We start from the raw sequence: 16,240 nt of genomic DNA on the forward strand, positions 1-16,240 counted from the left end.
CATGCCTCCGCCTGCTTCCTCTGCTGCTGCTCACCTGCTGCCTGCAGCACCCCCTTTCCCATCCAGATTCCAGACTGAGGGGCTCCCTGGGAGCCCAGGCCTTTGTGTAACAGGACTGAGTCTTGTGCCAGGACGCATACCTTTGAAGGCCTGCTGCAGCTCTGCCCCTGATGGGACCTGTCTTGAGGCAGCCAGATGGAGGAGGAAGGTGGCCAGGAGGCACTGCAGGGGGTCAGTCTGATGGCACCTCCTGCCTCGCTGTATCAGCCTCACTGAGGTCCTATGTGCTAAGGTGGGGCTGGGAGGAACTCAGTCCCTCACATGTCCACCATTCCAGCCCCCTGGCCAGGCTCCACCCATTCCAAGTCGGAACCCTCAGACCCAGGCCTGGAGCCGACCAGCTGCCCATTGCACTTGGCCAGCTGGAGCTGGAGCACGAGGTGGAGGAGGGGCTCGCAGCCATTCCAGGTTCACCCTCGCAAATGCAAACCCAAACAAAACAAAACAAAGCGGGTGTTTAATAGAAAACAATAAAAGGAACTAGAAGAGCACCCACTGTGGCAAGATATGGCATTTGGCTCTGCCCTCTCCTCGGCCTTGCTGAGTTCTGTTCCCTCCACACCCACCAGCCCACCTGGCACAGCTCTCCCTTCTGTGGCCCAGGAGACAGGACTGCCTTGAGCAAGGCAGCCGGGCGGTGCCACGAGGGGCCATGAGCTCTGTCCTGCTCACCTTCAGGTGCCACCAGGTCCCCCCCATTCCTGGTGAGACCATGTGACGTATGGGGGTGGAAAGCTGAGCCCTCCTTGGGCACAGGATCCTCCTGAAAGGAAAAACACCCTCTCCCAAGGGGGGCTCAGCACCGCCACCCAGTTGAACTGTTGGAGCTCCTCCATACAGGCTACTCGGGGCAGGAGGCCTCCTCCTGTGCCCTTAGCAGTTTCACTGAGCTGGGGGACCAGCCTGGGATCCCAGGGAGTGGGGCAGGGAGGTGGGGGGCTCCTGGCGTAGAGGGTACAGCTGGGCGGCCACACACTGTGACGAGGGCTCTGGACTGTGAGGCCGAGAGCTTAGCACCTCACAGTTCTGCCAATTTAGGACGAGGCTTTGTTTACCTGCAAGGGAGAGAGCAAAAAAGACTGCAGGAGAGGTCAACACCCCCCTTGGCCCAGATCAAGTCACATTGTTCTTGTCCCCATAGCCCATCTCGGCTTCAGAAATGGCCTGCCACCCTGGAGATCGGAGATCATGCCCAGGAGGGTGCCAGCTCTGCCACTGACCCGAGCACAGATGCCCAGCCTCCTACCCCCAGCCCCATCCACTCGGAGCTCCTTACAGCAAGAGCAGTACAGCAGCTCCATGACCCGGAAGCAGTTGTCCAGCAGGGCTTTGGGCCGCACCAGCTTCAGGCTCAGCCCTGGGGCACTCAGGAGAGACAACACTGCTTCCACCTTGGGGCCCACCTCCACATCCTAGAAGGGAGAAAACCGTTAGGACCACGGGCCAGTGAAGAGACAGGCCACACCCCAAGAGGACTGTGGCGGGGCTGTCCCACCTGGAGCTGTGCAAACCACAGGAGAAGGACAAGACTTCCTGTGATCAGGAGGCCTGTGAGCAATTTCTCTCCTTGTTGCAGGTGCCAAGTTTCCAGGAGGAGGGGGTCCCCCTCAATGGCCCTCCCCCAAGCACAACACAGAGCCTTCTCTTTTCTCATCATTTGAAAAATGACTACAGGGGGCAGGCCAGACAGGGCATAGTCATCCTTGCTGTTCTAGCCAGAAATGTGGCGCCTAAGCTGGAGAAGGACCTTCCTGAAGGGAAAGTGTGCTGGGTTAAATTGTGTGTCCCTCTCCTATCCCCCTAAATAAGCTATGTCTAAGTCCAAACTCCTGGTACCTATGAATGTGACCTATTGGGAAATAGGGTCTTTGCAAAAATAATTATGTTAAGGATCTCAGGATGACATCATCCTGGATTTAGGGTGGGCCCTAAATCTAACGTAGGCCCTAAATCTAACGACGAGTATCCTTCTAAGAAAAAGGACATGAGGACAGAGGGAAAGGCCCTGTGAAGATGGAGGCAGAAGTTGGATGCTGCCACAAGCCAAGGAATACCAGCGGCCACCAGAAGCTGGAGGAGGTAGAAAGGAGGCAGAAAGGTTGGGCTTTCAGAGGGAGCATGGCCCTGACCACACCTTGATTTCAAATTCCTCGTCTCCAGAACTGTGACAGAATAATTTCTGTTGTTTTAAAGTCACTAGTTAGTGGTGCTTTATTACAGCAGCCCTTAAAAACAGACCTAGCGCACAGGCTCAGAGAGTCAAGTGAGGCTAGTGGGAGGGAAAATGGGGCCCATCCCATGGCCCATCCCCACGGCCAGACAGGTGCTGTACATAGTCAGAGCAGGTCCTACACCACTAACATTGTTAGAACAGATGGAAAAGCTGGTTAAATCTGAACAGCCCAGGTGGGTAGGGCCCTAGCCCACCCCACGATCTCCTTCCTCGCTCCCAAACTAGCTCCCGAGACCTCTCAGAGCCAGAGACACTCTCAAGGAAAATCGAGAACGGAAAACTGTCTCTTCTCCAAGTCAGCGCCACCACCCACCCTGCCCCAAGGCACAAAAGAGCCACCAAGGAAATCACTGGGTTGCCTGGCCTCTGCCAGAATTTCAAAAGCCTCCTCAAAGTTCAAGGTAGCTGCCAGAGCAGCTGCTAATCCCTAAGCCAGCGATCATCAGAGCTCACATTTGCAGTTGGGTGTTCTGGCTGGGGAGCTGGTGGGGGTCCCCAGTGCCAGGGTCCTGAGGAGGGCTGGGTGGGGTGGGGAGCAGGGCAACACGGGGTGTAGAGAGGGGTCCCACGGCACATACGTGGCCTGCATGGGCACACATTCATCTGGTCGCCTTACTCCCCAGGCTTTTTGGAGGACATACCCCAAGGCTTCAGATTAACCCTGAGCAGGCAGTTATCAAGAACCCCTTTTATATTATTATTATTATTCGTTGAAGGCCACAGTTTACATTAAGCTTCACTCTGTGTTGTACATTCTGTGAACTTTGATAAATGCGTAATGGCACATAGCCAGCATTACAGTTTCATACAGAAGAGTTTCATTGCCCTAAAAACCTCCTGTGTTCCACCTGTTCATCCCTCCCTCCCCTCCCCCAAAAGAACCATGTTTCGTACATGCAGAAACAAAGCCCAGGACCGCAGAGGGAGAGACAGAACCTGGAACAGGATCTCAGGCACATCCCAGCCCTCCCCTAAGTCATCACTGGCCGTCTCCTCCTCTCCCCCATTGTTCCCACAGCCCTCAGGATGTGCCGTAACATTCCACGTGTTCTCATCCTCCCTCGACAGCCCTGGGCCACCACACGCATGCAGGCCTACATGCACACGTGCACACGCATGCCCTGCCCACCCACACCTCCGCCTGGCTCACCAGAAGGCGCTGCTGGACGTCCACCAGCAGTCTGTGTATCTCCTCCAGGTACTGCTTGGATGGGTGGTCCTCCAGGAGCACCTCCTGCACTGCCTCAGTGGCACTGAGACTCACCCAGACCCACAAATACCGCAGCTCCTGCTGGCTCATGCGAGCCCTCTGCTGAGGGATAGAAGAAATCATTGAAACCCTCCAAACATGGCCCTCTGGGCCCTCCTCCCACCCACTTGCCCCTGCATAGGGAGCCAATCACAGGCGCCCACTGTGGACCGCGGGCAGCCTCGGGCCTGGACCGAGGGTGGGCTTGCTTGAAGGGCCGAGAAAGGCCATTGGCACAGGACCTGCCTAAGCAACGTGGCTCTCAGGAGAGGCCCATGGGATGTGTGTGGAGCAGGGGACTCCCCAGCCCAGGAGGGGATTCTCACCAGCCTGGTGACATTGGCCACTCTGAGCACTCCCTCATAAGGCACAGGGACCTTGTAGTTGATGGGGAAGTAGTGTTTCTGTGGAGGTAAAGAACAAACTGTCAGATACCGCTCAGACAGACGCCACCTAACCCCCAGATGATTTGCTGTAGGAGGAGGGGCCCCGGGAGCAGCCCTGTGATGGCAGAGGTGGCCTTGCCGGAGAAAATGCACTTGGCTCGCCATCGGGATAAGACAGGTCTTTCCTCTGGGACACAGGGGAGCCTGAGACGAAACACTCAGTTGCTGGTAAGACAGAAGTTTCAGCCAAGAAATAGTATGAGAGACATACTACCCTGAGAGAAGCAGATTCTTTGGGCGTGAGGCAGATTAAAAGTTTACTCTAAAACTTATTGTGGTGATGGTTGCCCGACTCTGCAAGAGCACTAAAAGTCATTGAGTGTACACTAAAATGAGTGAATTGTGTAGTATGTGAATCATATCTCAATAAAGCTGTTAAAAAGAAAGACAGAGAGAGCCATGTGCCACATGTGCGTCTCCACCCTACAAAAAGAATCTGCATTCCAATTCCTAGGTCCTTATCTCCCCTGCTAATATTAAGTGTTTGGGGCTCCCCTAAAGTTTCCTGGAGTCCATTCCTGAGTCAGAGGGTGAGCATCATCTGGAGGTGGGATCAAAGGTCAGACCTAGTTGGAGGGATGGAGGCCTCCTGGGATGGCTGGCAGAAGGAGAAAGGGACAGTACGTGCAGACCAGGCGAGTCGGGGTGTACGGTGGAGAAAGGGCCAGGTGGTCTCAGGACTTACACAGGTCCAAACAGGGAGCCTGAATCTCCCAAACCCGTGGGCTTGGGAAGAGGGACATAGCAGGTGCCCACGTGGTTACCATGTACTGAAGGCGGTTCCTGTACTGCAGCTTGTCTCGCAGAGACCCGGTGATGGCGCACTCTTCGCTCTGGGTCAAGGTCCACACCTCCAAACCCAAGGCCATGCCCAGGAGGATCCCCAGATCTGTGGACCGTGCCCAACAGGAACACATGAGCGATCTGCACCACTTCCACACTGCCCAGTCCTTTTCTTGGCCACAAGTCCTCATGGGAGGGGTGGGGCATAGAGCCCCAGGAAGGCCTTCCCACAACCAGGAATGCCTTCCCTGCAGCCTGGGCTCCAGGACATCAAGGCCCGGCAAGCGTGAGCCATCCAACCTGTCCCCTCCTGGCCAGCAGAGGCCCCCAGAAGCTGCTGCGGGAGTTGGTTTTGTGAGGAAGACACAAGCTCCCTTCCAGGGCTCGTCCAAGGCTAACGTGTTTTCAAAGCCTGTTGCTGAATTTCCTCTCTTGGAGATTCAGGAGATATGGATTCTAGTTCCAACTTTGCAAATGACTCTTGGGTGACTAAGCCATTTTCTTCCCAGTGGTCCTTCCAGGGCTCATTCTGGGATGCTAAGCAAATCTCACGCAGCCTAGTTCTCTCTGCCAACAAATGAGCGGGCGCCTTTCGAATGTTACCAGCCTTCACCACTGGGGGTCGCCGTGTCTCCAAAAATAGCCTGTGAGATTTCCCTTAGGCTTAACAAAAAAGTCAGAAATTTGCAACAAATATGAACAAGAGTTAAGCTGATCAGAGCAGAAAGAACAAAATATAAATGGGCAAGAGATGTATCAAAAAACCAATGTCAAGGGTGACCGGTTGGCTCAGTTGGTTAGAGTGTGGTGCTAATAACACCAAGGTTGCAGGTTCCATCCCGCATGGGCCACTGTGGGCTGCGCCCTCCTTAAAACAAACAAAACAAAACAAAACAAACAAAACAACGAACTTCACTAATAAAAAGGAAGAAATTTACATTAAAACCATCAGATGCCGTATTTCACCTATCAAACTGGAAAGTGGGGGGGGGGGTTCTGTTTTGTTTTATTTTAATAACATTTAGTGCTGGCAACTTAGTAAGGCAGGTGCTCTCGTCCTGGAAAGCAATTTGGCATTTTTTGTTATTTATGGGCTTACTAACAGCCACGCCCTTTGACCCACTAAGCCTTCACAACGTTAACACCCTTTGACCCATTAAACTCATTTCTAGGAATGAACCTAAAGGAAAACAGAAAAGAGCGGCATTAATCAAAAGATTTATGGACAAAGGCTTCCATTGCATCATTATTTCACAATAGTGAAAACCTGTAAATGGCCTAAATGGTCAATAACAATGACTGTAGCCAATAAAAATTGCATTGTCAAAGAATGTTTTATGACATGCTTCTGTAATAAGAAAAATACTGATGATATGCCTGGGGAAGTTTTTAAAAAGCATGACTCAACACTCCATATCTGGCTATATAGCATGACTTCAATTTTGTTAATGATCCGTGTGTGTGCACAGGAAACGTAGATGGAACTGTACCAAATCTCTATGGGAGAGTTTTATGTTCTTTATATTTTGTAGGACGTATTTTATGTTGTAAAATCAATAGCTATTGTTATAGCCAGAAGCAATCACGTTTTTTCTTTTCTTCTTTCTTTTCTTCTTTCTTCCCCCACCCCGCCCCCCAAAAAAAACACACAAAACAAAACAAAAAATCAGTTAGGCAGGCCGAGTCACCTCCCTAATCCACCGTTGGTTATGAGGAATTACTGACTGGACTTTCCCCACTCACTTCCCTGGTTCTTAGGAAGCCTTCTGTTCTTAAACCCTCGCTCCCCTTTACTTGCCCACACCCTCTCAGTCCTGCTGCCATGACTTTACTCCCACTGGGCCCCTCAACAGCAGCAGCCCAAGCCTACTGGAGCCCTATGCCCCATAAGGGCAGCAGCGCTTCCTCTCACAGAGCTCTGACCGGTGTTTGCAAGGTTGCATATTTGCCGCCCATCTTGCACTTCCCATCTCACTCTCCTTCCATGTACTTGCCCCAGTATTTGGACAAAGGAACAGAGAAACACACACTGACCCCGCTCGCTTCCCGTCTTGTGTCTAGGTCAGCTTGGCACCCCAACAGGTCAAGATCATGTTTGCCTCGGGGTTTTGCTCGCCCTTTGCCCCTTCCCTGAGTATTCTCACACTGCCGACCTCTTTCAAGGTCTCACCAAGACTCCTTCCTTCCCCAGGGTCTTCCCTGCCTACACCAGACCCCGTCAATCTCTGTTTCTAGCACCATCTGTCCAATGCACTCAGTATCTTGACCAGATTAGCCCCTAGTGTGTGGGTATGTGACATGGTAACCACCACCCGGGCTTGATTACTGAGCACTTGTGGGGTTCACCTCAAATAGAGAGACGGCAGCGTGCATCTCAATCTCCTGGAGAGCTGCTTGGGCCCCACTCCAGAGTGTCTGATTCAGGACGTCTGCGGTGGGCCAGAGAGTTTGCATTTCTAACCAGCACCCAGGTGGTGCTGCTGGTCTGGGAACCACACTTTGAGAGCACTTGACCTAAAGAGACAGCTGCAAACTGGTAGTCCAAGGGCCACATCCGGTTCACAGAGGTTTCACATAAATATCTGAATTTATATCGTCTTTAAAAATCAGTATCTCTGTCCACATTGGGTCTTCTTTCTCATGTGACAGTCACCATTGGCTGCCCACCCCACCCCCCAAGTCCTGCTCCAGCTGCCCTTATCTTGTCCTGGTCCAGAGCCTTCAGGGCCTGGCAACTGTGGGCTTGTAGAAGGGAATGCGCCTTACAGAGCCACCAGGCCTGCCAGCCTGGCACCTGTAGGCTGCACCAGAAACCCTGTCCACAGATGATCTGCCTTCCCCCAGACAGACTTCCTGCAAGTCTGCTGCCCCTTTCCAATTGTAAGCTCTTTTTCTGCTGCCTCCATCCTGAGAAACACATCAGCAAACAGGTGACGAAGTAGGGACATGACTATGTCCCTACTCATGGTCACTCTGCATCCCCACAGCCAGTGCAAACCTGACCTTGGCTGGCAGGCTCACCTGGCCCCCCACCCTCTCCAGAAGTAGGAAGCCTGCAAGACAGAAGGGGAGGCTGAAGAAAGAGTGACGTGAGGAAGGAGATCCTGTCCTCGTTCCCCGGCGTGGGGGATCTGTGCCCCTCCCCGAGACAGCCCTTTGTGTAGTGATAAATGGGGCTTGCCCACCCCCACCCCAGCTTGCGTAGGGGGTTGAATAACACCCCCAAAAATATTCTTGTTCACCCAGAACCTCAGATGAGACCTCATTTGGAAATGGTGTCTTGGCATATGTAATTCAAGCCCACCCTTAATCCATTGCCTGGTGTCCTTACAAGAAGAGGAGAGAGAGACAGACAGACAGACAGACAGACAGAGAAAAGGACAAAGAGACACAATGGGAAAGGCCATGTGAAGACGGAGGCAGAGGTTGGGGTGACACTGTCACAAGCCAGGGAACACCAGCAGCCACCAGAAGCTGGAGGAGGCAGTCAGGCTCCTCCCCTAGAGCCCTCAGATGGAGCATGGCCCTGTCCACACCTTGACTTCAGACTTCTGGCCTCCAGCGCGGGACAGAATAAATTCCTGCTGTTTTAAGCCACCACATTTATGGTAATTTGTTACAGCAACCAATCCTTCTCCAGCACCCAGCCCCTCTGCAAGCCCCTGTCTCTCACCCCACAGCCAGTCCTTGCCAGGTGCTGCGATGTGCCAGCTTTGTCCCCTCTACCACTTCCATCTCCAGAACTGGCCCTTATTACTGCCTGTCCAGAAGGTTGCAGCTCCTGCAAGCACCACAAAAGTGAACTTCCCCAAAGCAGAGGAGCTCCCAATCATGGCCCTACCCTCACATCAGATCACAAACCTTCCAGGGCCCCCTGTTAGCTCATGAATTGGGTGCTCTTCATCCTGGCTTCCAAGGCCTCAGTCACTGGTGCCCAACCAGCTTTCCAGCTTGGCCCACCGCTGAGCCTTTGTTCATGCTGGTCCCTCTATCTGGAACACTGTCCTCATCTCCCCGTGGCTACCTGTGTGAGCACTGCCCACCTTCAAGACCACTTCAAGTGGCACCTCACCCAAGCTGCTCTCCTGCTCCTCATGACTTGGAGGCCTCCAGAATATTGGGTCTGTGTCCTTCCGCCCATTCCGAATGCCCTGACCCTTTGCAGGATCCCTCTGCAAGGGCCAGGCTGGACCCAACTCCTCTGCAAATTCCTCACAGGATCAAGCCCCGACCTCATCCATTCCGCACAGAGTTCCCAGCACCTAACTCTGTGCCGCGCATTGAAGAGCAAAACCCAGGACAGCGCAGGTCCTTGTCACCATGACAGTAACTCTCCAGCGGGCACGTGGGAGGCACCAGAAACGTGTGTTGAATTTAAGTCAATTAAATTGAATCTCAGAGCCTGAAGGGATCTTGGTCTGGCCTCCCACCAGCAGGCTTGAGAGGCTTCTAGGTCCTTTTTTTTTTCTGTCCTCATTTCAACTTATTTTTCTTTTTATCAACAATACTGTTCTCCTTTTGCCTTTTAATTTTATTCTTTATGTACGGAAGGGCAGAGGGAACAGATTGCCTTCTCCAGGCACCTGGCTGCACTTCTTCCATGTGTCCTGGGGCCCAGACACTTTCTCACAAGCCCTCACCGCCGGACAGCCACACCCAGGGAGGCCAGACATCCTCTCTCTGCCACCTCAGTCCCCACCCGACTCCCCAGCACCGATGAGTCTGAGAAGGTAACGCTACCACCGACCCCCAGTGCCTGCCCCGTCCCCATGACTGCACCCACCCAACCTAAGGCTCATACCTACCATGCCCGCCTGAGCTCGGGTCAGCTGGAGAGGGGGCAGAGGGTGGGCGTGGGAATTCCTGAAGGCTCCTGCACTAAGCAGGGAAACATCTCAACTTCTCACCAGCAAGAATGGCCCAGTTGCCATGGTTACGGCAGAGCGTGGCTCTGGGCCCAGGCCTCCCCGGGGCGGTCCCCACAGACCCCCCAGTACTCACAGTGGAGCCAGGCGAGTCCCCGGGGCATGGTGGTGCGCTGGGTCCCCCAGAGAGCAGAGGCAGTGTCCCCGGCCGTGCGTCTATCCAGAGGCTGGAGTGGGGCCTACATGGCCTCGGGTCAGCACAGGTGGCCCAAAGTAGGGGAAGGGCTGGCCACAGAGGACGGTCAGGCAGGGGGCAGCAGGTGTTCCTGGGGCAGCGCCACCCTTATATGCCTGGCAGTGGTGAGGGCAGCCGGGAGGCAGCAGCTGTAAGTCCCATGGCAGCCAGGACCCAGCCTGAGACAGCGGCCTCGGGGGTCTTCCCTCCCAAGCAGAAGGAGAGAGTCCCCAGCAGGCCCCTCGGAATCTGGGACTGGGTTGTGCTTTCTCTGATTTCTCCGTCTGCAGCTGCTCAGTGTGAAATCTGGCTCTGGAAAGAGAAAGGAGGAGAGAAACCAATTATGTAAGAGCAGCGCTGCCACTCAGCCCTCAGCTGCAGGCACCGAGAGCCTACTGTGCTGTACCCACTCCCCGGCCGGGACCCCTGGGAAAGGCCAGCGGCGCACAGCCCTGGCAGCTGGCTACTCACGGACACAGGCTCACACACAAGAAATGACTTCAGAATACCCAAAGGGTGGCACCAGCCCAGGACTGAGTTACGATGACACCGGCTAGCAGCCTGAACAAAAGCAGGACCAAGGAATGAAGGGGCCATGTGGGTTACATCAAGGGAGCTTCCTGAAGGAGGTGAGATTGCTGGTAAAGTATGTGAATGATTGGGCTACCGGGAGGTTTAAAAAGCAGGTGATTCACCCTTCTACTCACCTTGAGGCTTAGCCTCATGCTCCTATTACCCCATATTTGCGTCCCCTCTTAATAGGGTTGCCAGGTGAAATACCAGGTACCCAGTTAAATTTGAATTTCAGAAAAACAACACATATTTTTAATATAATTATGGCATGAATACTTTTTAGTATAAGTATGGCTCAAACTTTGCATGGGACATACCTATGCTAAGAAAAAATTTCATTGTTTATCAGCAATTCCAAATTAAGTGCGAGTCCTGTACTTTTATTTGCTAAATTTAGCAACCCTATGATAATAATGGGATAGCTCTTCCTGAGTCTTTACTATGTGCTAGGCCCAGGGTTACGGCCTTTGTAGTCACTGAATCCTCACAACAGTCTTATGGGACCCTAAAAATCTCATTTTATCAATGAAGAAATCGGGACCCAGAAAGGTTAAGACACATATCCAAGGTCACACAGCTTGTAAGAAGTGCAACAAGAACTCAAACCCAGACTGCTGATGGCCACTCCTGCATGGCAACACCCACAGGTGTTAGGTGGCCCTTACTAGCAGGACACAAAGCTCGGTGCTGTCATACGGTTGTCTCATCTATCCCTCACTGGACTCCATGTGGTATAGGCTGTTGTCCCCATTTTGCAGATGAGAAAGCTGAGGCTCTGAGAGGCTGAGTTGGCTGGCAACAGAGCCAGCTCTGAAATTCAGTCTCTGACTTGGTTCTGTTCCATGCCTTTGTTCTCCCTGTTTCCCTCTGGTTAGGGAAATGGCCACAGGTGGACGGCACGAGGGGAAAGGAGGTATGATTTGGGGATCTTCTCCATTGTGGCATCCATCCCTACGGGATGTACTAGAAATGCTGGTCCTTGCCCTCAGAGGTGCCCAGCAGGCAGGCAGGGACTCACAAAGAACAGAAGTGTTCCCATACAACCCCTGCGTGAGGTCACCCCTGGATCTCACCTGCTCCTCCCATCCACCCTGGCAATTTCCTAACTATTACAGTATCACCACCAACACTAACCTAACTGAAACTTCTTGTTGTCGTTAGTTTTTTTCCTCAGGTTTATAATTTCCATACAGTAAACTTCACCTTTTTAGTGTACACGTCCATGAGTTTCGACAAATTCATAGAGTTGTATAACCACTACAATAATCAGGATATAAAACATTTCCATCCACCCAGAAAATTCCCTCCGGCCACTCTGTAGTCACAGCCTCCTTCCACCCCAGCCCCAGGCAACAACTCAGCTGTGTCTTCTTTCCAGCCATTTTGCGTGTTCCAGAATGCCACACAGCAGCAGTCCCCATGTGTGCAGCCCTTTGTGTCAGGCTCCTTTCACTCGGCATGCTGCGTTTGGGACTCAGCCAGGGTTTGCGTGTATTTGCTCCTTTTCCCGGCTGAGTAGTACCCCATTGCGCAGCCAAATCACATTGCTTGTCCACCTACCAGTTGAAAGGCATCTGAGTTGTTCCCAGTTTTTGACAATGACAGACAGAGCCCCGACACGCTTCTGCATACAGGTTTCGGTGTGGATGGAAGCTTCCCTTTCTCTCGGACCTATCTGTCATTTGGAGGTGGCGTGCTCCAGAGCCCTTCAGAACACCCGAGCTCTGTGTGACCACAGGGGTGCAGGCAGTGCTCCCCTGTCCTGCTCTCACCAGCTGGAGTCTCTCAGCCTCCCCCACCCCGTGCACCCAGCAGAATCAGGCTCCGAGCCATCTCCAGGCCCCACAAAACTCTCCTGGCCACCTCCTCACTCAGAAATCTCCCGGAAAGGACCCAGCGCTGAGCCCTACCCTGGCCCACTCGTCCTGGACCGTTAGACCCTGATGGAGAAGCTGAGAAAGTGAGAAGTGGGCCCATGGTCACCTTCATGCCACACCACATAGCCCTGAACCTGGGCTCTATCTGTGGTCACACCCATCCCTGGCGCCCCACCGAAACGGGGGGGGGGGGGGGGGACGTGTAAAAGCCAAGGAGGACACAAAGTGGAAGCTGCCTGATGACACAGCAGCCAGAGCCCAGGGGAAAAGGACACAGAGAAAACCGGGCTGCTCACGGAGGCCCCGAAACGGAGGGCCCCTCCAGGCCTGAGAGTAATCTGCCTAAAAGAGTGGCCGTGCCTCATGCTGGGGGAGCCCAGGGCATGCGTGCCTGCCTCTCTCTCTCTCTCTCTCTCTCTCTCTCTCTCTCTCTCTCTCTCTAATGAGGGAGGGTGAAAAATATGAGAATATGCTTCTTCCACCCCACTCCCACGCCACCCCTGGGACTTGGAGCATTAGGAAGGCCACGCAGGGAAAAGTTGTGCAAGAAAATAAAAGTTGGAGTATTATTCGGCAAAGTTCATTTGCAAACCTCAGTTTCAAAGTCACATTAGCAAGTAAAGAGTGAACATTCATTTAACAGAATAACGACTTACGGCTCCTGGGAGGACAGGAGTTGGGGAGGGTGCAGGTGTGTGAGGAGGGAAGCGGGCGACGAGGTGTGAAATCTTCCACGGTCGGAAGTCTACAGAGAATGCCTCAAATAAAAAAGCAGCGGTATGAGCATGCTGTCCAGAAGGCTAAAAAATATATCCTGCTTGTAAAAAACGTTGACCGCCCTGTATCTAGGGAACAGGAAATAGGGAGAAGGAGCAGACAGAAACCTGCTGTGGTTCATTAACAATGTCCTATCGAACAATTTGACTCTTTAATTCAGGTGCACGTGTAACTTTGATTTAAAAAATAAACCTAAACTTTTTAAAAAGGCGTTTCTGTGCTGAAACTGTGTTGCCACGTCCATCCAGGTCTGGCAGCAAGGACCTGCTCCCCCTGGGACCTTCACGGCTCCCTCCTTGCCAAAGCCACCTGCCTGAGAACCAAGATGGCTCCACATTCGTGGGGAGGGAGCCAGGAACTCGAGTTGGAATCTGGCAGTTAAACTCTGGAGCCTGTGTCCCAGCCTGAAGAGGAGATACAGGTGGCCAGGGCACACACAGCCCAAGTGCCCACTCTACCAGCTGTGTAACAAACCACCCCAACCTATAGTGACCAAACACAACAATCACCTCTTATTTTTCACGACACTACTGGTTGTCTGGGACGCGGCTGACCGAGGCTGGGCTGGGCTGATCTAAGCTGGGCTCGCTCACGCTGGTGGCTTGGTGGGGTGCTGGATGGTCTCGGTTGGCCTCAGCTGTAATGACTCACCTCCAGGAGGCCAGCCTAGCTTTGATCTCATGACAGAGGCAGGATTCCAAGACAGGGAGCCAATGAGTCTGAACCCCTTAAAGCCAAGGCAAGGAAATCACATCATCACTTCTAACACATTCTACAGGCCAAACCAGATGGAGGCGGGGCAGAGCATAGACTCCACTTCTTGATGGAAGGGGCTGCACGACATCACTGCAAAAGGCATGGATGGGAGGGTGTGAAGAATGAGGGGCGACTTTTGCAACCAATCTATTACACCCTCACAGAGCATTCTTCTCCCCAAAATAGCCAGGCCTGACCTGAGGCCCAGGGGACACAGCATTGGACCACGTCCTCCAGCCTGACCACTTCCCTATAAGCAGGGCTGGGCCACAAGGGCCTCCGAGACATTCCATGCAGCCCTCACATCCTAGAGATGAAGAAACGGGTTCGTGGGGGAAGAAGCTGGCCCAAGGCCACACGCCCAACTCCATCCTCCTCCTCTGAGTCAAGCCACTCAGTCCTTAGAGAATACGGGGAAGGACAACAACAGGCAGCCATGAGGAGTGAGTCACAGATGCTGTCTCTATTCAAGGGGAGATGCAAGGAAAGCAAGGCTGAATTTAAGCCACAGAAAAAGGGAGACAAACAAAAGCAGAAACAGGAATGATTTATTCTGGTTAATTCCACTCTGTTCTACCAGTGGAAAGAGGATTCTAGACCTGGGGTACATGAGTAACACAGGGCCCACATCTATGAAGTCAGTCTCGTTCAAGGAGGTGGGCTGGGTCAGAATAGCTGGCACCCTTGGCTCCCATTCAGTGCAAGTCCAGACTGCAAAGGAATCTCTATTTCTCCACCCTGTAACCCTGGGCGTGGCCATGTGACTTGCTCTGACCTATGGAATGTGCTTGTGCCTTGGGCCTTGTCCTCTCCTCGTATCAGGTAAACAATTCCAGGCGAGCCTCCTACAGATCTAGAGTGAGGCCATCCTAGACCATCTGGTCCCAGTGAAGTCAGCCCAAAATCCCAGCCACAGAATCAGGAGAAATAAGCAATGTTTGCTTTAAACCACTAAGTTTGGGGGTCGTTTGTTACACAGCAAAAGCTAATCGATACAGCATGAAAGTGCATCACCTCTGCAAATGCTCTGTAAAGAGCCAGATGAATTCTAACCCAAAAGTTCTTCTGGAACTGGTTCGGGTGACTTCTCAGAATGAAGCTCAGTTCCCAGTCAGGAGGCCATTGTGGGCAAAAGTGTGCTGTCATTGCCCCTAGGGCCCAGCTCAAAATCTTCTGTTGAAAGAGGAACTTTCTGGAATTCAGTACAAATCAAGACTTTTTTTTTTTCCTCCACCATACTTGACTTATGTTTTGAAACTTTTTACTATAGAAATTGTTAAACAAACCCAAACAAGGTAGAATAGTATAATGGACCCCCATATGGCCATTATTCAGCTTCAAAAATGATTAATACTCTGTCATTCCTGTTTCATCCATCCCCTAATTTTTTCCCTGGAGTATTTTAAAGCAAATTTCAGACATGGCATTTTACCAATATATAAGGATTTTTTTAATCTAATCATATTACTATTATTGCACATTCCCAAATCAATAATTCCTTACATCATTTAATCATATATATCATATTTTTAAAATGGTTCTGCTTGTTTTTAAAATATCCTTCTTTGAGATGCTTTGTTTGAGTTGTGAACAAAAAAGGGGCCACACACTAAACCTGACAAGGTCATGGGAGGCCTCCATGGTGGGCCTTACAAATCCAGAGGCTGAAAATAAACACACAGAATACTCTGACCATAAAAGCCCATCAAGATGAGTAGTCACATCCTAGGCCTGTAGCTTCTTTGACAAAGGTCCATCTTTACCTTAAGTGAGCCTGTCTATCGTCTTTTTGCATCTACGATAACATATCTTTGAAATGTCAGACTAATCTCCTCTGCCAGATCCTTGGGGCACAACCCCCAACAGAAGACCACAGAACCCCTCATTGTTATCTCGTTCTTCAAAACCATCTCTACTCGTACGTGCCGCAAATGTTATTAATTATCCTGTACCCACCAATGTAAAAGAACTACGCATTTCTCTATTTTGCCTTTTTATCTAATTCCAGAGATTTCCCCACTTTGCTTTCTCCCCCACCTCCTTAATCTGCTACCAATGGATTTCATGTCATTCTCCTGACATCTCCTCCTTTTATTCTAATGTATAAAATAAAAATAAAAAACTGCCATTCTCTGGAGCATTTTCTCATTCCATTGAGATTTTGCTGCCCAGCAATGGTCATCAGTTGGGCTCAAATACTCATAAAAAATTCTCCCCAGGTTTGGACATTTCTTATATTGACAGAATCAAGAGCCTGACAAGGTGGTCAACATCGTGCCCTGGATTAATGTCTCTATTTCGTCTTTTTCCCCTTTTTAAAAAAAATTAAGGCATAATTCAATGTGATAAAACTCACTATTTTAAAGTACGCAATTTAGTGGGATTT

General features: G+C 51.7%; 1 protein-coding gene across 5 annotated transcripts in view; it reads right to left on the bottom strand.

The window, feature by feature from the left end:
- Positions 1–128: 128 nt before the first annotated feature.
- Positions 129–16,240, bottom strand: part of IL34 (interleukin 34) — a 58,372-nt gene continuing 42,260 nt past the window's right edge. Inside the window, exons 2-7 of one of the 5 annotated variants that reach the window (XM_081032699.1) lie at positions 9,773–10,183; positions 4,753–4,877; positions 3,869–3,946; positions 3,444–3,605; positions 1,337–1,472; positions 129–1,115 (exon numbers count right to left, since the gene is read on the bottom strand). In XM_081032699.1, the coding sequence (XP_080888825.1) occupies positions 943–1,115; positions 1,337–1,472; positions 3,444–3,605; positions 3,869–3,946; positions 4,753–4,877; positions 9,773–9,800 (702 nt within the window). In that variant the 5' untranslated portion in view covers positions 9,801–10,183 and the 3' untranslated portion in view covers positions 129–942. Of the gene's footprint in view, positions 1,116–1,336; positions 1,473–3,443; positions 3,606–3,868; positions 3,947–4,752; positions 4,878–8,843; positions 9,523–9,576; positions 9,696–9,772; positions 11,864–16,240 lie in introns of those variants that run through there. The other 4 variants (XM_081032698.1, XM_081032700.1, XM_081032702.1 and 1 more) reach the window with 4 other exon arrangements.

Source organism: Rhinolophus hipposideros (assembly GCF_964194185.1).
Source record: "Rhinolophus hipposideros genome assembly, chromosome: 21".
NCBI classification, from domain to species: domain Eukaryota; kingdom Metazoa; phylum Chordata; class Mammalia; order Chiroptera; family Rhinolophidae; genus Rhinolophus; species Rhinolophus hipposideros.